Raw genomic sequence first — 24,197 nt, 5'->3', positions numbered from 1 at the left:
ATTATAAGAGAATTCTCTTTGTAAGCAAGGGCTTTCTTGATTTCTTTCCTAATTATGAAAGTCAAAACTTTTAATAGGGCTGAGATTAACCCTAGTGAGGTCATTATTTTTTTATTTTTATTTTATTTTTTGGTATTGAATGCCTATACCATACGCTGTTTGTAGATGTTGTATAGATAGTACATAAAGAAAAAGTGTTATAAAGAAAAAGGGAAAAAAATCTTCCATGAGTCCATCATATAAATATCATTGTGAACTTCCTTTCTGGCCTTTTTTTTCTTTTAATATAGTTGAAATTATTCTATATTTACATTTTATATGCATACTTCACTTAAATGTTAGTATAATCTTTTCACTTAATATAATTATTTTCCTATACCACTAAAAATTTTGTGTTGATGCTTTAATGGGTGCATATTAGATCATCTTATTGATGTAGTATATTTACTTACTCATTCTTTTACTTTTGCTTCCTCTAAAGTTTTTGTTTTTCCTAATGGAATTTTTGAAAATCAGAGGTACTTTCCTGGGTGGTTCCCACCAAAGAGTCTAATTGAGCAGACTGGGCCTGCTTAGAAAGCTGGAGTCATAGAAGAGCGTGGTTCCCATTTCACTTTTGACCAAATACCCTATTCTTCTGTCAAAACAAGCTTTCTGTGTGCAAAGAGTTAATTGACTATATATCACAGTTAGTGCTTTATTATCCTTAGTATGAATAATGTAGATGGATATTTCATAAAGTATATTTGAAAAACAACAGTGACTCAAGATAGTCTATAAAAAGAGAATTTCCTAGGGCAAAAGACATACTATATCCAACTCTTATAAGTTCATGATGCATATCAGCCTCTCAGAAAGTGAGAAGTAGAGCATGTTTTCCAAATTTATTTGACACCACAGACATTGTTTTTCTGTATAATAACTATGAAACTAGATAATGGAATGATCTTTAGAACTGGCTACTCAAAACGTATTCATCAGACTGATGAACAGTTTGCCAGTCCACAAACTGTTATTAGTCCTTAACAATGTAAGTACGGAAAGTGACTGTTTAGAAAATTTCATAGCAATTTAAGTGTCACAATATTCAAGCTTGTGATTTTGCAAATGCAAAGGTATTAGTCTAAAACTAATAAGAAATTTTTTTAAACGTTGAAGGAAAAAAAACAAAAATTAGTTCTTCACCAGGCTTTGAAACATTTTTTGCAAGATTTCCTTAGTGTAGACAATGAATATCTTTTCTTCACTTAATATTCAGTCAACAACAAATAGTTACTGAGTGTATAGTAGACACAGTTTTAGGTAAACAAAAATCTCTGCCATCAGTGATATTAGATTTTGAAGGATATATTTACTTCTGAGCCTGTCTGTAACCTTAATCAGAGGTGCTCTCCAATCTTATCAGTGGGTTGATGTGAGGCTCAGGAAGGTTGAAGGGCTCTCAAATTCCATCAGAAATATCTTTCCTAAAATCTTTTGAAACTCTTCTTGATATTTATTTATAAGTCTTTTCCTCCACTTCTTATCAACATCAAATTCATTAATTATTGGGCTTCCTTGGTGGCACAGCAGTTGAGAGTCCGCCTGCCGATGCAGGGGACACGGGTTCGTGCCCTGGTCTGGGAAGATCCCACATGCCGCGGAGTGGCTGGGCCCGTGAGCCATGGCCGCTGAGCCTGCGCGTCCGGAGCCTGTGCTCCGCAACGGGAGAGGCCACAGCAGTGAGAGGCCCGTGTACCACAAAAAAAAAAAAAAAAAAAAAAAAAAAAAAAAAATTCATTAACTATTAACTATTGTTTGTCCCCTATTTGGACAATGTGAACCTCACCTTTTCCTTTTCTGGTTTGATAAGGGCTGTTTGGAAGCTAAAACGTTTTTCATATTAGTGAGGGGGCATGCAAAAGGAACATAGAAGAGGAATAGATCTCACATAATATAAATGTTGTACAATTCTTACTGTCTCCAAAACAAAGCAGTTCAATTCCTGTGCCAACTCAAGTAAACTCAATTCCTGTGTGAGTCCCTAGATCTGAGAGACTCAATGATGCGTAGCCTTTGAGGCTTTGTTACCCACAGCATGACTCTGGGGAGGAGGGCTATGGAAGCCCATCTTTACACACCTTGCTTCCATTGAGAATCCAGTCACTTCCATCCTTTTTGGCATTTGTTTTCACTCCTTGCAAATCACTATAATTGAGAGAATAAAAAATTCATTAATTGGTAATAAATGAACTATGCAAATGTTATGTAAGTATGTATCTATAGTGATAATTCAAACTGTTTACACCATTATAAAAATTGACATTTAACTAATATTAGGAACATTCACACAAATGCACTGAAAAGTCATGTCTGACAAATGCTAAACTATTTATACAAATGAATATTTGATTGAGATTACATAGACTAACTAGATTTTATAGAGCATAACAAGGCCCAACTCGCATCCAAGATCCTCAAACTGGACTCAGAAGACATTTCAATGCCTACTATATACCTCAGATTATTTGCCCATGTACATTTCCTGCCTCTGTTCACTTTGGTTCCTTCCCCTATCTCTACTGTTCAAAAGCTTAGCTATTTAAAAGACTATGTCGGAAATTCCCTGGTGGTCCAGTGGTTAAGACTTCATGCTTTCATTGCTGAGGGTCCAGGTTCAATCCCTAGTCAGGGAACTAAGATCCCACAAGCCACGCAGCAGCACGGCCAAAAAAAATAAAAAAAGACTATGTCTCAAATGCCACATCCTCTAAAGAGCCTGCTCTACAAGTAGAATGGTTATTTTTCTGGATATAAATTAAACAAATATTCATAATTTAAATATGAAAAATACAGGCAATATTCAAGACAAAGGAGAAAAATGAAAAAAAATAAAAAAAACATTTTACCTTCTGTAATAAACATTTAAAAAATACAACCTTCCAGTATTTTTCTATGGAAACAGATACACACATATATGTATTTTTATAAAATTGGAACCATACATATTATCCTGGTCTTTTAATAATATCTAATGTTTTTCTATAAGAAAACTTTTATTAGTGGCATAGAATTTCATCATATGAATTATTGTTATGATATATATTTTTAAACACACAAGAATATTCTTTATTTCCACAAACAAGTATTCCATCTTACTTTTTGGAAACATTGACAGCTTTCTTCATTTATCTTTTAAGAGAGATTTAAGAGAGATTTCTTTACAGTAGGAAATCCAGCAGGTAGGATTCAATAATAGATGGTTTCAGGGAGACAACTGCAAGTGGTGGTGCATCTAAAAGACTGGAGAACTCATATCCCATCTAAAGGGCTATGTCCCAGCCAATAGGAATAAGGAGTCAGAAATAAGAAAAACATAGTATTGTCAGATGTTCCAAATTTTCAAGAAAAGCCAAGAATATGGATGTTCATGTACATTTTTCTGGCTTTTAAAGTTGATTCAAGGTTTCTTTTTAAATTAAATAGATTAACCAAATTAAACACGTTCCAGGGCTTCCATAGGTCCCATGAACTGCCCCATTACTGACTACTGCCTCATGCCTTTCTAGACCTCATGCCATGGTGATACAACCACTTAGAACTCAAGGGGGTAGATATCTGATATCCTTCTCTTATACACTGTAAAGTAATAAAGTATGATTTCTAAAACTAGAAATTAAGGGGGACATTGACAAACTCAATCATGACCAAAGATCAGGGAAGGGACCTGAAACCAAATGCATTGGATTCATCATGAATCTTTTAAAGCAATCTGCCATTGTTGAAAACTTAGGTGGTTTCCACTTCCAATTTTCAAAGATATCCTACAATGAACAGCGTCATATATTAAATAGTCCACATCACTTATTTTGTGAAAATTTTCTGATTCTCCTTTTTGTACATGGACTTTGTGTTATATATCCCATGGCACTTTATCACTCTCTGTATCATGCTAAATAATGACCCTTAGAGATAGCAGGTCCTAACCTCTGGAAGCTGTTAAGTGTTACCTTATATGGAAAAAGGGTCTTGCAGATGTGATTAATTTAGGACTTTGAGATGGGAAGATAATTTTGGATTACCTAGATGGGTCCTAAATGCAATCACAAGTGTCCTTGTGAGAGAGAGGCAGAGGGAGATTATACAGACTAAAGAGGGACATTACAACATGGCCACAGAGGCAGAGATTGGAGTCATGAGGCCACAAAGCAAGGAATGTTGGCAGCCCCTGGGAGATGGAAGAATCAAGGAATGGATTCTCCCCTAGAACCTCTGGAGGGACTGTGGCCTTGCTGATACCTTGATTTGGGGCTGCTGATACCTTGATTTGGGACCACTGATACCAAGTTTGGACTTCCGGCCTTCAGAACCGTGAGAGAATAAAGTTCTGTTGTTTTAAGCCACCCAGTTTGTGTAATTTGTTACAGAAGCACAGAGAATTTTCAAGAAAACACAAATCAAGCAAGCCTTTGTGGGTATGTGTTTAAGTTGGGGATAAATCAAGATCTCTCACTGATACTTTTGCCTCTAGATGAGAGCTGACATACAGTGGGTTGGAACTAAAACATACTGATTGTGAGCTAATAAGATGCAATCAGAATATTGGGCATTAGGCCAGTTATCTTAGAGAGTGATCTTAAAAGCAAAGGAAGAAGATTAAGTTCCTACTTCTATTAGGTCACATTTTTAGGCAAAAAAGTAAACACAACTTTTTTTTTTTGGCCTCACTGTGCAGCTTGTGGGATCTTAATTCCCTGACCAGGGATTGAACCCAGGCTGCTGGCAGTGAGGGCTCCAAGTCCTAACCACTGGGAATTCCCAACAAAACCTTTTTATCTTGGCAAAATTAAAATTCTATATTGGCCTTTAATTATAGATTTATATCTGGGAAAGATAAGTACAATTTAAGCAAATTGCCAAGTAACACTATGGCATACTAAGACATTTAATAATAAGCAGCACTGGGACTTCCCTGGCTGTCTAGTGGTTAAGACTCTGCACTTCCACTGCAGGGGGTGCAGGTTCGATTCCTGGTCAGGGAACTAAGATGCTGCACACCGCACCGCAGCCATATAAATAAATAAATAAACAGCACTGACAAAAAATTTAAAATATCAGGGCCTGACCTTGCAGAAACAAGTCTTGAATTTTCAATTACTGCTTCTGCCACATCTGTAAGTTCTTCCTCTGCACTGCCTGTTTCCCATTGGCCTGTTAGTCACTGCTCTCTTCAACATAAGCCATTTCCCTGACCATGCTGGCTTGTCAAATTACTGTCCCCTCTCTACACTTTCTTTCACAACTCTGAAAAAAATCAGTCTGTCTTTTCTGCCTCTGTTTTCTCAATACCCATCTCACTCCCTTCGAAAATAACTTCTGCCTCTCCTCTCCTGAAATCACAATCAAAAGATCACCACTGGCTTCCATGACTCTTTCTCAGTTCTCAACATCTCTGTGGCCTTGACATTACTAACTTCTCACTCCTCTCCTACTGCCTTTTCAAACTCACTTCCCCTTGAGCTCATGAAATAGCAGTTGTCTAGATTTCCTTCAAACTCAATCCTTCTGTCTTTGTTGCTACATCTTCTGTACAGTTCCAAATGGAATGCAATGCCCAAGGTTTCCTTCTTGGTCTCCTTTCATCCTTTCACTTTACCCTTTGAGGATCAAGTCCCACCACATGGCTGCTCTTGCAAATTTCTCAACTGTCAGATCTCAGTTTAAATATAACCACTTTTTATAGGTCTTCCCTAGCAGTCATATCTAAATATGAGTTTTTCCCTTCTCCACCAAACACACATGCACCATGAGTCTCTAACACAGCACCTTGTTTCCTTCACAGTACTTATCATAATTTAAATATATTTGTTTACGTGTTTCTTGTCTTTCTCCTCAATAAGCACAGAGACCACATCTGGTTTGATTACCACTGTATACCTGGCACATGGAAGGCACTTATTAAGTAAATATCAAATGGCTAAATTATTTATTCATTTCCATTGCTTCAATTCTTTCTTATCTATGAATGGTTTTAAAGCCTATTGCCACCCCCAGCCTGTATCCAGACTTCCAAATCCATATTTTTAATAGCCTGCTGGACATTTCCATGTGAAATGTCACACCACATCTAAAATTCAACATGCCCCAAATTCAACACATATTCTAACATTTTATTTACATCACACTATGTTAATATCTCAAATACAACATAAATTACATTCTGCTGTGTTGTTATTTGTATATGATAAGGCCTTATTTTCCTACTGGAATTTGAAGTTACCTAAGGTTGGAAATGACAATGTGTTCATCTTTGTATCCTCCTTAGAATATCACTCAGAGTGTTGTATAAAGCAGGTACTGAGAAAACATTTCCTGTTAAGGCATTGCTTCCAGCATTTCAAAACCAACCAAATGTTGATTTACCTTCCAGCTCCAGGCTCTGTCATTGCTATGGCACCAATACACTTCCCTGCAGTCATCTGGGGGATGAAGTGCTTAATCTGTTCTTCTGAGCCATAGTTTGCAATATAGGGCATGACAATATCCGAGTGAAGACTAAAACCTGGGCCTGTGCAATTCGAATATGCTCTTAGAAAGAAAAAAGAGAAGACAGTTTAAGGCACAACGTAGTTATTTTGCTCTCTTTTTAGTTCTTTGACTTCTCAATTAGAAAACAACAACAAAGTACTAAAGGTCCTATCTCATTATGTGGTAATAGATTGTCTCCCCGCAAACCTATGAAGTTTCTGAAGGTTTTCTCTCTCTTTTTTTTTTTTACTAACCTTTTAATTTCTGGCTGTAACATAGTAATAGTGCTCTAGCAGAGCTCAATGATCACTTATGTAATGAAATAAAAGATAAAACGTTTTAAGAAATTTACCACCTATAATGGTATTACCCTAACATAGTAACCATTTTCATTTTAGCAAATGACCTTTGCCATAAGGATATACATATTCTAATATAACTGCAGTCATGGTATAAATTTTGTACTTACAAAATTTATCACAATAAATAGCTGCAAAATATTACAAACTGCTTATGTACTACAATATACTTTTTCATTGTCCTACTGCTGTACATTTAGATTGCTTCCAAACTTGGGGGATTATGATCTAACATGGCAATGATGTTTGTACATAGATATTATTTTTTATATTGGGTTGGCAAAAGGTTCCTTTGGTTTTTAAGTAAAACTAAAAGATAAATTTTTCATTTTCACCATGAACTCTATTGAACAACGTATTCACCCTTTTGTTCCATTACCTTCTGCCATTTTTCAGGCAACTTCATAATTCCATCTTCCCAAAACTTTTTATCTTTTTGAGCAAAGAACTGTTCCAGGTGCCTTTTACAGTTTTCCAAGGAATTGAATTTTTTTTCCATTAAGAGAATTTTGTAAAGACCTAAATAAATGGAAAACGAAGGTGAAATGTCTGGTGAATATGGCGGAGGAATCAGAACTTCCCAGCCAATCTGTAAAAGTTTTTGCCTGGTCATCAAAGAAACACGTGGTCTTGTGTTATCCTGATGGAAGATTATGTGTTTTCTCTTAACTAATTCCGGACACTTTTTGTCAATTGCTGCTTTCAGTTGGTCTAATTGGGAGCAGTACTTGTTGGAATTAATTGTTTGGTTTTCTGGGAGGAGCTCATAATAGATGACTCCCTTCTAATCCAACCATATACACATCACCTTCCTGGGATGAAGACTGGCCTTTGGTGTGGTTCGTGGTGGTTCATTTAGCTTGCCCCATGATCACTTCCGTTCCACATTATTGTACAGTGTCCACTTTTCATCGTCCGTCACAATTTGTTTTGAAAACGGAATGTTTTCATTACGTCTAGGTAGAGAATCACATGCAGAAATATGGTCAAGAAGGTTTTTTTCGCTTAACTTATGTGGAATCCAAACATCAAAGTGATTAACATAAGCAAGCTGCTGCAAATGATTTTTCTTTTTTCTAGGAATTTTCTTTACATTTCCACTCGACTTTTATCCATTTTTTTCTTATTAGTCATCCATTTTATACACATCAGTGTATACATGTCAATCCCAATCGCCAAATTCATCCCACTACCCCAGTAGTGGGATTGCTGGGTCATATGGTAATTTTATTTTTAGTTCTTTAAGGAATCTAAATACTGTTCTCCATAGTGGCTGTATCAATTTACATTCCCACCAATAGTGCAAGAAGGTTCCCTTTTCTCCACACCCTCTCCAGAATTTGTTGTTTGTAGATTTTCTGATGATGCCCATTCTAACTGGTGTGAGGTCATACCTCATTGTAGTTTTGATTTGCATTGCTCTAATAATTAGTGATGTTGAGCAGCTTTTCATGTGCTTCTTGGCCATCTGTATGTCTTCTTTGGAGAAATGTCTATCTAGGTCTTCTGCCCATTTTTTGGATTGGGTTGTTTGTTTTTTTAATATTGAGCTGCATGAGCTGTTTATATATTTTGGAGATTAATCCTTTGTCCGATGATTCATTTGCAAATATTTTCTCCCATTCTGAGCGTTGTCTTTTCGTCTTGCTTATGGTTTCCTTTGCTGTGCAAAAGCTTTGAAGTTTCATTAGGGCCCATTTGTTTATTTTTGTTTTTATTTCCATTACTCTAGGAGGTGGATCAAAAAAGATCTTGCTGTGATTTATGTCAAAGAGTGTTCTTCCTATGTTTTCCTCTAGGAGTTTTACAGTGCCCGGTCTTACATTTAGGTCTCTAATCCATTTTGAGTTTATTTTTGTCTGTGGTGTTCTAATTTCATTCTTTTACATGTAGCTGCCCAATTTTCCCAGCACCACTTATTGAAGAGACTGTCTTTTCTCCATTTTATATCCTTGCCTCCTTTGTCATAGATTAGTTGACCATAGCTGTGGGGGTTTATCTCTGGGCTTTCTATCTTGTTCCATTGATCTATGTTTCTGTTTTTGTGCCAGTACCATATGGTCTTAATTACTGTAGCTTTCTAGTATAGTCTGAAGTCAGGGAGTCTGATTCCTCCAACTCCGTTTTTTTCCCTCAAGACTGCTGTGGCTATTCGGGGTCTTTTGTATCTCCATACAAATTTTAAGATATTTTATTCTAGTTCTGTTAAAAATGCCATTGGTAATTTGATAGGGATTGCATTGAATCTCTAGATTGCTTTGGGTAGTACAGTCATTTTCACAATATTGATTCTTCCAATCTAAGAACATGGTATATCTCGCCATCTGTTGGTATCATCTTTAATTTCTTTCATCAGTGTTTTATAGTTTTCTGCATACAGGTCTTTTGTCTGCCTAGTTAGGTTTATTCCTAGGTATTTTATTCTTCTTGTTGCAACGGTATATGGGAGTGTTTCCTTAATTTCTCTTTCAGATGTTTCATAGTGTATAGGAATACAAGAGATTTCTGTGCATTAATTTTGTATCCTGCTACTTTACCAAATTCATTGATTAGCTCTAGTAGTTTTCTGGTGGCCTCTTTTGGATTCTCTATGAATAGTATCATGACACCTGCAAACAGTAAAAACAGTTTTACTTCTTCTTTTCCAATTTGGATTCCTTTTATTTCTTTTTTTCTCTGATTGCCATAGCTAGGACTTCCAAAACTATGTTGAATAATAGTGGCGAGTGTGGACATCCTTCTCTTGTTCCTGATCTTAGAGAAAATGTCTTCAGTTTTCCACCATTGAGAATGATGTTTGCTGTGTGTTTGTCATATATGGCCTTTATTATGTCGAGGTTCCCTCTATGCCCACTTTCTGGAGAGTTTTTATCATAAATCGGTGTTGAACTTTGTCAAAAGCTTTTTCTGCATCTATTGAGATGATCTTATGGTTTTTCTTCTTCAGTTTGTTAATATGGTGTACCACATTGATTGATTTGCGTATATTGAAGAATACTTGCATCCATGGGACAAATCCCACTTGATCTTGGTGTATGATCCTTTTAATGTGCTGTTGGATTCTGTTTGCTAGTATCTTGTTGAGGATTTTTGCATCTATATTCATCAGTGATATTGGTCTGTAATTTTCTTTTTCTGTAGTATCTTTGTCTGGTTTTGGTATCAGGGTGATGGTGGCCTCGTAGAATGAGTTTGGGGGTTTTCCTTCCTCTACAATTTTTTGGAAGAGTTTGAGAAGGATGGGTGTTAGCTCTTCTCTAAATGTTTGATAGAATTCACCTGTGAAGCCATCTGGTCCTGGACTTTTTTTTTTGTTGGAAGATTTTTAATCACAGTTTCGATTTCATTACTTGTGATTGGTCTGTTCATATTTTCTATTTCTTCCTGATTCAGTATTGGAAGGTTATACCTTTCTAAGAATTTGTCCATGTCTTCCAGGTTGTTCATTTTATTGGCACAGAGTTGCTTGTAGTAGTCTCTTAGGATGCTTTATATTTCTGGGGTGTCCGTCGTAACTTCTCCTTTTTCATTTCTAATTTTATTGATTTGAGTCCTCTCCCTCTTTTTCTTGATGAGTCTGGCTAATGGTTTATCAATTTTGTTTATCTTCTCAAAGAACCAGCTTTTAGTTTTATTGATCTTTGCTATTGTTTTCTTTGTTTCTATTTCATTTATTTCTGCTCTGATCTTTATGATTTCTTTCCTTCTATTAATTTTGGGTTTTGTTTGTTCTTCTTTCTCTAGTTCCTTTAGGTGTAAGGTTAGATTGTTTATTTGAGATTTTTCTTGTTTCTTGAGATAGGACTGTATTGCTATAAACTTCTCTCTTAGAACTGCTTTTGCTGCATCCAATAGGTTTTTTTTTTTTTTTTTTGCTGTACGCGGGCCTCTCACTGTTGTGGCCTCCCCCATTGCGGAGCACAGGCTCCGGACGCACAGGCCCAGCGGCCATGGCTCACGGGCCCAGCCTCTCCGTGGCATGTGGGATCTTCCCAGACCGGGGCACGAACCCGTATCCCCTGCATCGGCAGGCGGACTCTCAACCACTGCGCCACCAGGGAAGCCCATCCAATAGGTTTTTGATCCTCATGTTTTCATTGTCATTTGTCTCTAGGTATTCTTTGATTTCCTCTTTGATTTCTTCAGTGATCTCTTGGATATTTAGTAACGTATTGTTTAGCCTCCACGTGTTTGTGCTTTGTATGTTTTCTTCCACGTAATTGATTTCTAATCTCATAGTGTTGAGGTCAGAATAGATGCTTGATATGATTTCAATTTTCTTAAATTTACTGAGGCTTGATTTGTGAACCAAGATATGATTTATCCTGGAGAATGTTCCATGTGCACTTGAGAAGAAAGTGTTATGTGCTGTTTTCTAATGGAATGTCCTATAAATATCAAATCTATCTGGCCTGTTGTGTCACTTAAAGCTTGTGTTTCCTTATTACTTTTCTGTTTGGATGATCTGTGTATTGGTGTAAGTGAGGTGTTAAAGTCCCCCACTAGTATTGTGTTACTGTCGATTTCCTATTTTAGAGCTCTTAGCAGTTGCCTTATGTATTGAGGTGCTCTTACGTTGGGTGCATAAATATTTACAACTGTTATATCTTCTTCTTGGATTGATCCCTTGATCATTATGTAGTATCTTTCTTTGACCCTTGTATTAGTCTTTATTTTAAAGTCTATTTTATCTGATATGAGTATTGCTACTCCAGCTTTCTTTTGATTTCCATTTGCAATGAATATCTTTTTCCATTCCCTCACTTTCAGTCTGTAGGTGTCTCTAGGCCTGAAGTGGGTCTCTTATAGACAACATATATATGGGTCTTGTTTTTGTATCCATTCAGTAAGCCTGTGTCTTTTGGTTGGAGCATTTAACCCATTCACGTTTAAGGTAATTATCAATATGTATGTTCCTATTACCATTTTCTTAATTGTTTGGGGTTTGTTTTTGTAGGTCCTTTTCCTCTCTTGTGGTTCCCACTTAGAGAAGTTCCTTTAGCATTTGTTGTAGAGTGCGTTTGTTGGTGCTGAATTTTCTTAGCTTTTGCTTGTCTGTAAAGCTTTTGATTTCTCCATCGAATCTGAATGAGATCCTTGGCGGGTAGAGTAATCTTGGTTGTAGCTTCTTCCCTTTCATCACTTTAAGTATATCATGCTACTCCCTTCTGGCTTGTAGAGTTTCTGCTGAGAAATCAGTGTTAACCTTATGGGAGTTCCCTTGTATGTTATTTGTTGTTATTCTCTTGCTGCTTTCAATAATTTTTCTTTGTCTTTAATTTTTGCCAATTTGATTACTATGTGTCTCGGCATGTTTCTACTTGGGTTTATCCTGTGTGGGACTCTGCTCTTCCTGGACTTGGGTGGCTATTTCTTTTCCCATGTTAGGGAAGTTTTCAACTATAATCTCTTCAAATATTTTCTCCGGTCCGTTCTCTCTCTCTTCTCCTTCTGGGACCCCTATAATGCAAATGTTGTTGCGTTTAATGTTGTCCCAGAGGTCTATTAAGCTCTCTTCATTTCTCTTCATTCTTTTTTCTTTATTCTGTTCTGCAGCAGTGAATTCCACTATTTTTTCTTCCAGGTCACTTTTCCATTCTTCTGCCTCAGTTATTCTGCTATTGATTCCTTCTAGTGTAGTTTTCATTTCAGTTATTGTATTGTTCATCTCTGTTTGTTTGTTCTTTAATTCTTTTAGGTCTTTGTTAAACATTTCTTGCATATTCTCGATCTTTGCCTGCATTCTTTTTCTGAGGTCCTGGATCATCTTCACTATCATTATTCTGAATTCTTTTTCTGGAAGGTTGCCTATCTCCACTTCATGTAGTTGTTTATCTGGGGTTTTATCTTGTTCCTTCATCTGGTATATAGTCCTCTGCCTTTTCATCTTGTCTATCTTTCTGTGAATGTGGTTTTTGATCCACAGGCTGCAGGATTGTAGTTCTTCTTGCTTCTGCTGTCTGTCCTCTGGTGGATGAGTCTATTTGGTGCAAATGATTTTCAAACCTTGATTTGGATGTTTTGAGTATGTCGGCTATCTCCCAGGTGGTGTAACATTGATTGTTCTCAACTAATGTCTCAATTTGATCGCTATCAACTTCAACTGGTCTATCCGACTGTGGAGCATCGTCCAGCGAGAAATCTCCAGTACGAAACTTTGCAAACCACTTTTGACACATTCGATCAGTCACAACACCTTCTCTATACACTGCACAATCTTGTTTTTTGCTCTTTAGCTGCATTTCTACCTTTCATGAAATAATAAAGCATAATATGCCAAAAATGTTGCTTCTTTTCTTCCATGTTCAATATTAAAATGGCTACACAAAAATTCACCAATTTTAATGTCTTTTTTCAATGCATGCTAATACGACAGCTGTCACAATATAATCTAAGAAAATTGTTTTGAATGAAGTTGAAGACAACTAAGTGCTACTAGAGCCATCTTATGGAAAAAACCAAACAAACTTTTTGGCCAACCCAATATTTAAGAGCAGAAATACTTTCATTTTTTATGTATCCATGCTTTTAATCTCCAAGGCATTTATTGTTCCAATATATAACGTCACCAAGAGTATATGAATGTGTCACTTTCACTGCAACCTTGTCAGCACTGATTATTATGATTTTTCATTTTCACTAACTTTTGTACTCAAAATGATATCTCCAGATCAATTTAATTTGCATCTGCTTGGTAGTAAGGATAAACTTTTTTCATTTAAAAAACCTATTTTCATTTCTTTTTTGATGAATTGCTGGTTCAAATCTTTTGCCCATTTATCAACTGAAATCTTCATTTGTTCTTATGTATGAAACAGACACATGGGTCAATTAGAAATGAAGCACCTATTTTAACAACTTAAAAGAGGATTTTCAATCTTATAAGATTAGGAAATATTTTAAAATCCTCACTCAGAAAAGTGAACTGACGAAACAAGACTCAACTTCAAATGCTTCCATACTTACTGCTCCTCCCAAACAACAGCTGATGAGTACAAGTCCCCCCCAATGCCACCATGACGCTCTGTAATATTGACACCAAGCAGTCCTTGTTTTCCAGCTTTTTCCCAAAGCTCCCTACTCACTTCTCCAGCTTTCTCCCATCTGCAAATAACAAACATTTTAAAATCAGAAAAATGTTTTTCATATTATTTAAATGGCCACATTTTGAATTTATGAATGATTTTGTTCAGGAGTGGTCTCTTAATTTAAGGTAATTAAAAAGGGGGTGCTCTCACACCCTGTGACAATAGCAGGGCCCAACAAGAAAAAGAAAGATTCCTCTTTCCCAGCAAAGACTCAGTCATTGAAAAGCCCTGGACTCTTTGTTTACTCTAGCCCTCCCAACTTCCTTTTCCTCTCTATGAAAGTGCTCTCCTTCTCTTGCTGAGCAGCGACTTGCACATAGATCACCATGGTTGTGGACCATAAACCCATTTTTTGTGGGAGAAAAAACTGGCAGTCGATTAGGTCAACATATTTTTTAATTGTATATTTTAAAACTCATTTAAGAAGCTTTGAACTAGTTTAAGAATCCCATAATCTTACAGTATTATACTGAAGAGTGGTAAAAATGTTAATAAAGCTCTGAACACAGTACTTTTTCTAGAGAGCAATGAAGAGCATTCTAGGAAATGGTCCTTCTTGGACTTCTAATGTGCATTACTTTAAGAGAAAATGTGCTACTTACTCTGCGTGATGAGGAATCACTTCTTCTTGAAAAAACTTCCTTACACTTTCCCGGAAAATGTCATGTTCTGAAGAGAAGATTCTTCTAATTCCTATATCTGTTAATTTTTTAGCAGAAGGAGTTTCTAGACGTTCCTCCCCTCCAGAATGAGAACACCTTAAAAATATACATACATTAAGAAAATTAAGTGAATTGTTACTCTTCACATCCAAATTAAAGTCACTGAGCAACATGAAAGAAAGAGTCTGAAATTTGAGAAACCAGTTCAAATTTGAGCAGCAGCAATTTAGGATCTATCTCGATTGGATGAGACTAAGAAGTAGTTTACCCTTATTCAACTCAGTCTTCACTTCCAAATCCCTAAAGAGGATGTCATGCCTAGAACTAGTCACATGTTTGAGCTGAAGTAGAATAGTACTGTATGGTGATGTCAATTAAATAATGTAAAATTCAAGTAGTACAATAGAATAATACTGATAAGTTTTCATGTAATGTACAATTTTTAAAATAATGTAACCCCCCCATTAATAGTTTATCCAGAATCATACAATTTCAAATGGCAGGTGTATAGGATGCAAACTGTGTTGACTTTTATTGCCACATTACAATCTGGGTGTAAAGCAAAATCAAAGTGCCCAAGAATCTCTGTAGGGATTAGTCCATAATTATTCAAAATCTTTGAAAACTGACCTTTCCTCTCCCCCCACCCCCCCACCCCCCATATTAAGCTTAAAAAGAGACTGCTCTGTAGTTCCTTTTGTTCAATGGTCTTCAGATCGCCCCCTGCCCTGGCCGGGGGTATGCCTGAAAAGATTTTGAAACTCTGTACCACTTTGTACATTTTTAAGCTCACATCTAAAAAAACGTTTTATCATATATATAAATATCTCCAAAAGATGTTTTTCTGTTTTGCATCATATTGTTTTGGGTTTCTGTCTTCCTTATTTGGACCCTGACCTGATCTGATCCTATCCTGTCCTTTCCTTCCCTTTTCTTTCTCTTCCTCTTCTTCTTCTTAGTCCAGAAAAGACCCAGTCTTGTTTATTGGCAATTAGGCTATTTCAATCTTTTTTCCCCTGAAATGGATTTTTTTCCAGTTTATATATCTTTCCTTAATGCAATGGACTGAATTGTGCCTGCCCCCTCCTCCAACCCAATTCATGTTGAAGCTCAAACTCCCAATGTAATGGTATTTGGAGATATGGCTTTGAGGAGGTAATTACAGTTAAATGAGGTCATAAGTGTGGAGTCCTAAACCGAGAGGCTTGGCTTACTTTATGAGAAGGGGAAGAGAGAGATATAGCTCTGTGTGCACACAACAAGGAAAGGCCTAGTGAGGACATAGGGAGAACGGGGCCATCTACAAGCCAGGAAGAGAGCTCTCACCAGCAAATGAACTGGCCAGCACCTTGTTCTTGGGCTATCCAGCCACTAGAATTATGAGGAATAGATTTCTGTTGTTAAACCATCCAGTCTATAGTATTTGGGTATGGAAGCCTGAGCTGATTAATACACTTAATATGTATTTTGTGTCATTTTGCTTTAGGCTTATCTTTTATATACAACTTTTGGTTGAGTTTTATTTGTTAATACAATCTGAAATGTCTTTCAAGTGGTAACCTTTAGCTGAGAACTTTTAATACTACATTTTTTATACCTGGTCTGCCTTTTATCTTCACATTTTTCCGGTTTGCTACTCTGTCAGCCAAATCATAATTTTTAATAACTTATTTATTCATTTAGCCAACAAATACTTTCTGAGTGCCTAATATGTACTAGGAACCATTCGGGTAACTTGGGATGCAACAGTAAGCAAAGGCCTTGCACACCACTGTAATGTTACAGTAAAACAGACTAAAATCTACTTCATCCTATATTGAAATGACTCGTTCCAATTTCTTTATAATGCACACACTGGTCCATACTTGGGACTTTTCCTCAAGGAAAAAATATGCTGAGACTAGGGAACTGGAGATCTAAGACACTGAATCATTTGTCAACATAATTAGTAAATAATAGAGTGGAACTTATATCCAAGTCTGCCTGGATCTTAAAATTTTATATCCCATGTAACATTAAAGAAATCTTTGGAACATTTCTAGGTAAAACACACCAAGACACAGGAAAGTGAAAGAAGTGCCAGAAAGAACACAGGTTTTCAGATCTGTCAAAAGTGTTCAAGAGAGAACATGTAGAGGGAAGAAAATCAAAACACTTGGCAGTAAGTTTGTTGGAATATCCATTTTTTGCCAAGACTAAGGAACCCGTACAAAATAAATCAGCCCTTTCTCTCCCCATAAAAACCAGGAAATCTGTACTGAATAAATTGTCCATTGTTTTCCTAAAGCATTAAACTGCTACTCATCTAACAGGCTAGGCTCTAATTATTATTATTATCATTATTTTTAAAGCCTCATTTACATTATAAAAGGGAGACAGTCTCTGCCAGCACCTTCAGGTAGGGAGCTGGTTATAAATACACAATTTCGGGCCTCATCCCAGGCCAAATGAATCAGTCTGCACATTTGACACTTGAAACACACAGGGGTTAGGGACGCCCAACCTCCATGCAGTTGAAAAATCCATGTATACCCCACCGTCAGCCCTCCATATTTGTGCTTCCTCCAGAGCACGGCTCTGCATCCTCAGATTCAACCAACCATGGATTGTATAGTACTGTAGTATTTACGATGGAAAAAAATTCCCATGTAAGTGGACCCTCGCAATTCAAATACATGCTGTTCAACGGTCGACTGTATTTTAATAACATTCCTAAGTGATTCATATGCACATTAAAGTTTAAGAAGCCTGTTATAATAAAACTAGAGTCTCTGACCTATTCAGAGGGTCCCTCAGGTCCTTCCTTTTTCCAATATTCTTCCTATACTTCAACCAAAATAACTTATCACAATTGACAATGCAGAAGCAGGTATGAAAATCAGACTGTCTTCTATTAAGCCAGACATCAAGGGATCTACAAAAATGTAAAACAATGTCACTCATCTCACTTTTTCTTTTTGGAAAAGTTATTTTTCATAAAGATGTTATTTATGTTAACATGTAATGAGTTACTTTTACGTAAACCAAATATTTGTAAAATTTCTCAGTTTTGTAGATATCTATTGACATCAATGTCCATAAATAAAACTCACATAAACAAAAGATCTTGGAGGTCCTCTAATTTTAACAGGAGTCCTGATACCAAAAAATTTGAGCATCACTGTCTTATGAAGGTCGGGGAAGAGCTTAGAAAAGTATGTGTATCCGAATGTAAAGTCACTCCTCGGTAAGGCCTTCCCAGCCCTCCTCACAAGCAGCAGTTTTGTTTCCCGCTCCCATAGCATCTTAGAGTTACCATAAGGCCGCCATGAGCTAATTTATCCATCCTGTCACTCTCATTAAATAGGGAATCCTCGGTGCTTCCAGTTTGTTTATCCAATGACTGTATTTGAGGTGTCAGACGGTACAGGAAGCTTTTGATCTTATAAACACTGCCTTAATAGTCACTGAGCCACTTAGAAACTCTCTCCATTAACTCCTCTGCATTTACTTAAAGGATTTGTTAAATCTCAAGTTAATTTCATTGTCTAACGGGCCGTCGCCAGGTCTTTCCTATTCCACGATGCCTTCTCCATGGCACTTCTCTAGGTCAGCGTCGCTGCAACTGCTTTTCTCAAGATCTGGGAGGTGGTGGAAGTCCAGCTCCCAAGTTCACTATGGGGCGGTGCCTTTTTGCCACAGATCTAACTGGGCCAAAGGTCATAGCTCGAACTCGTGCAACTGTGGCCAAGGGGTGACTCCCCTCCCTCGCCTCGCAGGAATTCTTCGAAATGCAGACTCACGGTGCCCACCGCAGCCCTCAGAACCAGACGGGTTGGATTGGGGCCAGAGAGGGAGAATTTAGGGACGCACCCCCCCTTCGGCTGTCCCCGCGTTGAAGCTGCTAGGCCGGCGCCCCCGAGCTCGCCCCAGTGGGTCCGACCCAGGTTCTGGGAGCCAAGGGGCGAGGCCCAGCCCCTTCTCCCACCCTCTCTCGCCCCAACAACTCAGCCCAAGTCCCGGGTGCCGATGCAGCCGGACCCTCGAGCGCGCGCCGGCTGGTTCCCAGCCCCTAGGAGCTGTGTGCTTGTCGCGGCCCGGCCCTGCAGCCTCCCGGCCGGCGCAGCTGGAGCGGGGCGGGCACTCACCTCGAGGCCGGCGGGACGCTCGGCGCACAGCGGCCGCTCCACAAGCGTAGGGCCCCGCGGAGGAGGCGTGTGGCCATGGCTGGGACAGCGAGGGGCGGCAGGGGCGACGGACTCGTCTTCTCGGTGACTCCGAGCGCGCAAGGCCAGGCGCCGGGCCAGCAGACTGTCCCCAGGACCTTCCTCAGTGCAGTCCCGCCGGAAAAACGTCGCGCAGCCGCCCTGGTAAATGCGCCCTGGGCGCCCTTCCGGAGCCCCGAGCCGCGATCCCCTGCGGTCCAGCGGGTGGCGTGTTGCCGAGCGTTGGGACACGCCCCTCTCTAGAATCTTACCAATGGAAAGATTCTAAACGCAAGAAGGTTCAACTTTTCCCTGAGGCGTTTTAAGCTTTTTTTTTTTTTTTTTTTTTTTTGTGAGGAAGATAAGAGTTTATTAAAGAGAAGGGTCGCTGCAAGAACAGCTGGCCGACTTCCTGGTGGCCAGCGAAAGCCGACCCTGAGCATGGGCTGCTTGTCTGGTTTGTTTGTTTGTTTGTTTTAACATCTTTATTGGAGTATAACTGTTTTACAATGGTGTGTTAGTTTCTGCTTTATAACAAAGTGAATCAGCTATACATATACATATATCCCCTCCCTCTTGCGTCTCCGTCCCTCCCACCCTCCCTATCCCACCCCTCTAGGTGGTCACAAAGCAGCGAGCTGATCCAAGCCAGCAATCCCACTACTGGGCATATACCCTGCTTGTCTGTTTTTATAGCCAGAGAACAAAGGGACTTCTGTCACCCGCTGATTGGGTAGGATCTGCATGTTGCCAGTGGGATGAATACCTTTCTGTATATGGTATGGAAAAGGAGCAAGGCATGCTGCTTGGGAAAGCTCAGAGATGTTGCAATGGTTGCTGCATGACAGAGTGATAAGGGTCTGGTAACTCTGCTCTTTTCAGAATTCTGAACCGCTTTGAGGAACGAGTTTAAGCTATGGAGCCTCAAAAATGGACCCAAACACAAACGCACAAACTTACATGAAGTCTCTTTTCTTTTCTTTTCCTTTTTTTTTGGGGGGGGGGAGTTCTTTATTTTTTAAAATTGAAGTATAGTTGATTTACAATATTAGTTTCAGGTGAAAAACATACCAATTCAAAAGTTGTATAGCTTGTACTCCATTTAAAAAAAAAATTGTATTGGAGTATAGTTGATTTACAATGTTGTGTTAGTTTCTGCTGTATAGCAAAGTGAATCAGTTATACATATACATGTCCACTCTTTTTTTAGATTCATTTCCCATATAGGTAATTACAGAGTATTGAGTAGAGTTCCCTGTGCTATACAGCAGGTTCTCTTTAGTTATCTATTTTATATATAGTGGTGTGTATATGTCAACCCCAATCTCCCAATTTATCCTTCCTTTCCCCTTTCCCCCTGGTAAGTTTGTTTTCTACATCTGTGACTCTATTTCTGTTTTGTAAATAAGTTCATTTGTACCATTTTTTTAGATTCCACATATATGTGATATCATATGATATTTGTCTTTGACTTCACTTAGTATGATAATCTCTAGGTCCATCCATATTGCTGCAAATGGCATTATTTCATTCTTTCTTTATGGCTGAGTAATATTCCATTGTATATATGTACTGCATCACCTTTATCCATTCTTCTGTCGATGGTCATTTAGGTTGTTTCCATGTCTTGGCTATTGTAAACAGTGCTGCAATGAACGTTGGGGTGCACGAATCTCTTCTAATTATGATTTTCTCTGGGTATATGCCTAGGAGTGGGATTGCTGGATCATATGGCAGCTCTACTTTTAGTTTTTAAAGGAACTTCCATACTGTTCCATGAAGTTTATTTTCTAACACTGGAGATTGATTTACTTCATATATATGACTATGCAAATACTATTTTCAAAGAAGTGTGGCATTATCATTTTTTTCTTGCAAAAATTAGTAGCCACTTCCTGGAAAAAATTAAAATATATTCAGTATGCAAATAAAAAACTTTAGTTCAGTTTTCCAATAGTATTTTATTTGAATTCATGTCTTGCCATTTCCTTTCACCTCAAGTCATCAAATACTGTTTAATAATCTACATTTCAATTTAATGAAGTCTGAGCTTTTGAAATTTATGGATTTGGTTTTTTGGTAATAGGAAATCTGTGAAAGTTTTTGAACTCTAAAGAGTTTGCAGAATGGATTTCTAAGGAGGCAAAGCAAAACATTAAGGCCATTCTAATAGTCGAGGCCAGTTATCAAGGGACTGAAATGGTACAAGTGAAAGAGATATTTGTGTTAGAAATCAAGAACTAACTAACTGAACGCAGCATAAAGAAGTTTTAAAAAAAGAAAGTTTTAATTCCATACAGAAGCATGTGAATATTATTAGTTGGCCAGGGAAGCACAGGACTCCATGTAGACTTGCTAGAATTCTGGACTTGCCAGCCTTCTTAAGCCACCTCAACCATTAGCCGTCTGTGCCAGGGTATTTACTTGCTTCATGGGACCAAACTTGTTTTTTCAAGATGATAATTAGCTGATCAAGTAACCTGCTAGTATGGAGCCATGAGACCCTTTTCTGCATGGTCTTGCTGAGCCTCTGAAAAGTGAGGATAATAATACAACACTACTTCAGTGTGCCTCAGTGTGGTCTGAGTATCACTACAGCAGCACTTCAACAATATTCTGATTGTTGAATCAGAATATCTGATGATGAGGTCCAGGGTTCTGTATTCTTAACATGTCTCACCAGTGATTTTTTTTTAATTAGGCTTAATTCACTTTACTTTTCTCATATAAAAATACTCTGTGGTGGCCACAGCAGGAGCCTGGGTCCTCTGGGTCCTCTGCACTTTCCTAGAACATCAGTGAATTCCTGATAGGAAGACTTGGTGAACAGGATCTCTTTCTAGAGGTGGTGAGGTGAGATAACTGTAGATCTTGGAGATGGCATCAAAGCTGGCCTTGGTGAAGTTGCCTATGATTTCAGTGCAGCCTCTGACCTATGTGGCAGTAGTCCATAGCAGTCATCCTCAGCAGCTTCTGGGGCCCAGGGGTTGAGATGATGCCAGTGCCTCTGCGGGCAGGAATGGTGAAACCGAGCAGGACAATAAACCTTTCTCTGCTCCAAACTCCGATGTTTTGGGTTTGGCTTCATCGTGCGTCGGGCACACAAACTTACATTCCGTAACAACCATATGAGATGCCTTATAACAACATACCCCATTTTGGTTGGAATGCTCCTGGTTCGAGAACTGTCTTTTTGGTATGTGCACAATAAACTTTTACTAATTACTGCTTTGGTGATTAACTGGTTTTACTTTGGCTGTTTCTGAACTTTTGACAAATCCAGTCTAGGATTTTTGTTACCATGTCGCTCTAGTATACTTTAACCTGGCACAGTTCCTTCTGACTTTATCATTCGTAGCGTTGACATTGTTTGGAGTAAAAGCCAGGTATTTTGTAGGAATAACTTAGTTTGGGTTTTTTGAGGTTTCCTCACGGGAGAATTGGTATTTCAGTAACATGATGTCCCTCTCAGTACATCGCATCGGACTGCCCCTCATGCTGGATCATCCCGTTCTTGGGGAGGTAAATTTGAACCGCCTTAGTTTTAATTTCTTAATTTCATTACGATGGTGTCCACCAGATTTGTCTGTTGTAAAGTTACTATGTTTCCTTTTGTGAAATAAGAACAAATATGCTTCTGAATGTAGAATGATCTGGGCTAAAATGAAATGAAAGGTTAAACAAACTACCGAGATAATTCAGGCAAATTACCCAGAATTTCACAAATTCTTTGAGCCATTTATATCTCCCTGGCAGGAATAAGTCACATCTTTTACCTGAGAGTTCTACAAGGCATGCTATTATTAACTGAAAGGTCAATCAGGGCCAGAATAGTCGGGGCCCTATCCAGTTGATGCATATATCTTGAACTTGGATCTAGAAGAGCGTAAAACAAAATTAGGAACTATTCAGTTATTATTGGCCAATATTTTTATTATTATTAAATATCACACCAGGGAGGGAATTCCGTGGCGGTCCAGTGGCTAGGACTCCATGCTTTCACTGCCAAGGCCCAGGGTTCAGTCCCTGGTCAGGGAGCTAAGATCCCACAAGCCACACAGAGTGGCAAAAAAAAAAAAAAAAAAAAAAAAAATTACACGAGGGAATTTAGATTTGATATAGTAAGAGATAAAAGTACTCTTTTAGTTCTTAAAGCCTAGGAGAGTGAAATTCATTCATTCACTCATTCATTCATTCATTCTCTTATCTCTTAAATACCTATTGTGTTCCTCCTAAAATTGGGGATATAATGTCATACAAGATAAAATCCCTACTTTCAAAGGGATTGAAATATAGTTATGAAAATGAGACTTGTATGAGGTGATTTAAAATATAAGACAGAGTATGATAAATGTAGGAGCAGCTCCAGGAAGGGAAGTGACACTTCGGGTGACCAACTTGATTTACTTCTTTTTCCCACTTTATTTTTAGGGAATAGTGGAAAAAACATGGGCTATAGAATTCCATAGACCAAGACCAAGGTTGGAAACGTCTCTCTGAGTTACTAAATCTCTCCATGTCTCTGTTCCCTTATTTGTAAAATGGAGATATTAACAGGATCTACCTCACAGGGTTATTGTGAGGCTAAAACAAGGCAAAATATGTAAAGCATCCAGTCTGGCAGCAACAGGAGCCCAGTATATAGTAACATCATTACTACCATTCAATATTTTTCCTTACCTTAACTCTTAGGAGAGGCCATATGCTTCCCGAATTGCCAGGGAAACAAATAAAACCCATAGAACCTGACCCATCCTACAGATTTAGTTAACTGTCATTTATTCAAAAAAGGATTTGCAGCAGTTGCTCATTCTAGGTCCCAATATTTATGCCAATATCTTTATTGGACACTTTATATCCTTGTGTTGTGGTTTTCCCCCAGGGTGAGGAAGGGTTACCAGTGTTAGCTTTAACTCTCTTCTCTGTTCATTTCTTTCAATAGCTCGTTCTTCCCATTTTAGAGAAAGCAAAGACACTTGATTAATATTTTTTAAGAAAATGTTGCCCTTGCTTGTCCTTCATTCCAAGGAGTTTGTAATCAACATTAGGGATGTTTTAAACTAATACCAATAAAAGCTAAGGTGCAAATGAGTTTATTTGTCCAGATTCTAACATTAAGTATTAATTCTGGCTAAATGTTCTGGTCTAGTATAAGCAATCTCTGCGAATGTTTGACTTTAAGCTTTCTCTACCTTTGTGAGGGCAGAGCACTCTTTCTTCAAAGGAGAACACAGGATTCCAGACCGTGAAGGGACAGAGCTGTCCAACTCTTTGGAAGCTTTAACATTCATCCAGCTATGATGATGAATAGGGCAGTGTCACAGGGTCACATGTCAGACAACAGGAATGTTAAGGAAAATAGAGCCAAGAAGTGAGCTAAAGTTAAGAGATTATCTC

At 38.1% G+C, this 24,197-nt stretch overlaps 1 protein-coding gene across 2 annotated transcripts in view; it reads right to left on the bottom strand.

The window, feature by feature from the left end:
- The window catches only part of ACADL (acyl-CoA dehydrogenase long chain), a 39,537-nt gene extending 20,514 nt beyond the window's left edge, over positions 1-19,023 (bottom strand). Inside the window, exons 1-6 of one of the 2 annotated variants that reach the window (XM_060106575.1) lie at positions 18,744-19,023; positions 17,393-17,530; positions 14,557-14,712; positions 13,833-13,970; positions 6,403-6,567; positions 2,121-2,187 (exon numbers count right to left, since the gene is read on the bottom strand). In XM_060106575.1, the coding sequence (XP_059962558.1) occupies positions 2,121-2,187; positions 6,403-6,567; positions 13,833-13,970; positions 14,557-14,712; positions 17,393-17,530; positions 18,744-18,820 (741 nt within the window). In that variant the 5' untranslated portion in view covers positions 18,821-19,023. The remainder of the gene's footprint in view (positions 1-2,120; positions 2,188-6,402; positions 6,568-13,832; positions 13,971-14,556; positions 14,713-17,392; positions 17,531-18,743) is intronic. The other variant, XM_060106576.1, reaches the window with a different exon arrangement.
- Between the last annotated feature and the right edge of the window lie 5,174 nt (positions 19,024-24,197).

Source organism: Mesoplodon densirostris, chromosome 8 (genome assembly GCF_025265405.1).
Source record: "Mesoplodon densirostris isolate mMesDen1 chromosome 8, mMesDen1 primary haplotype, whole genome shotgun sequence".
Classification (NCBI taxonomy): Eukaryota; Metazoa; Chordata; class Mammalia; order Artiodactyla; family Ziphiidae; genus Mesoplodon; species Mesoplodon densirostris.
Note: the sequence above shows the minus strand (reverse complement) of the source record. Positions and strands in the feature narration are given on the sequence as shown.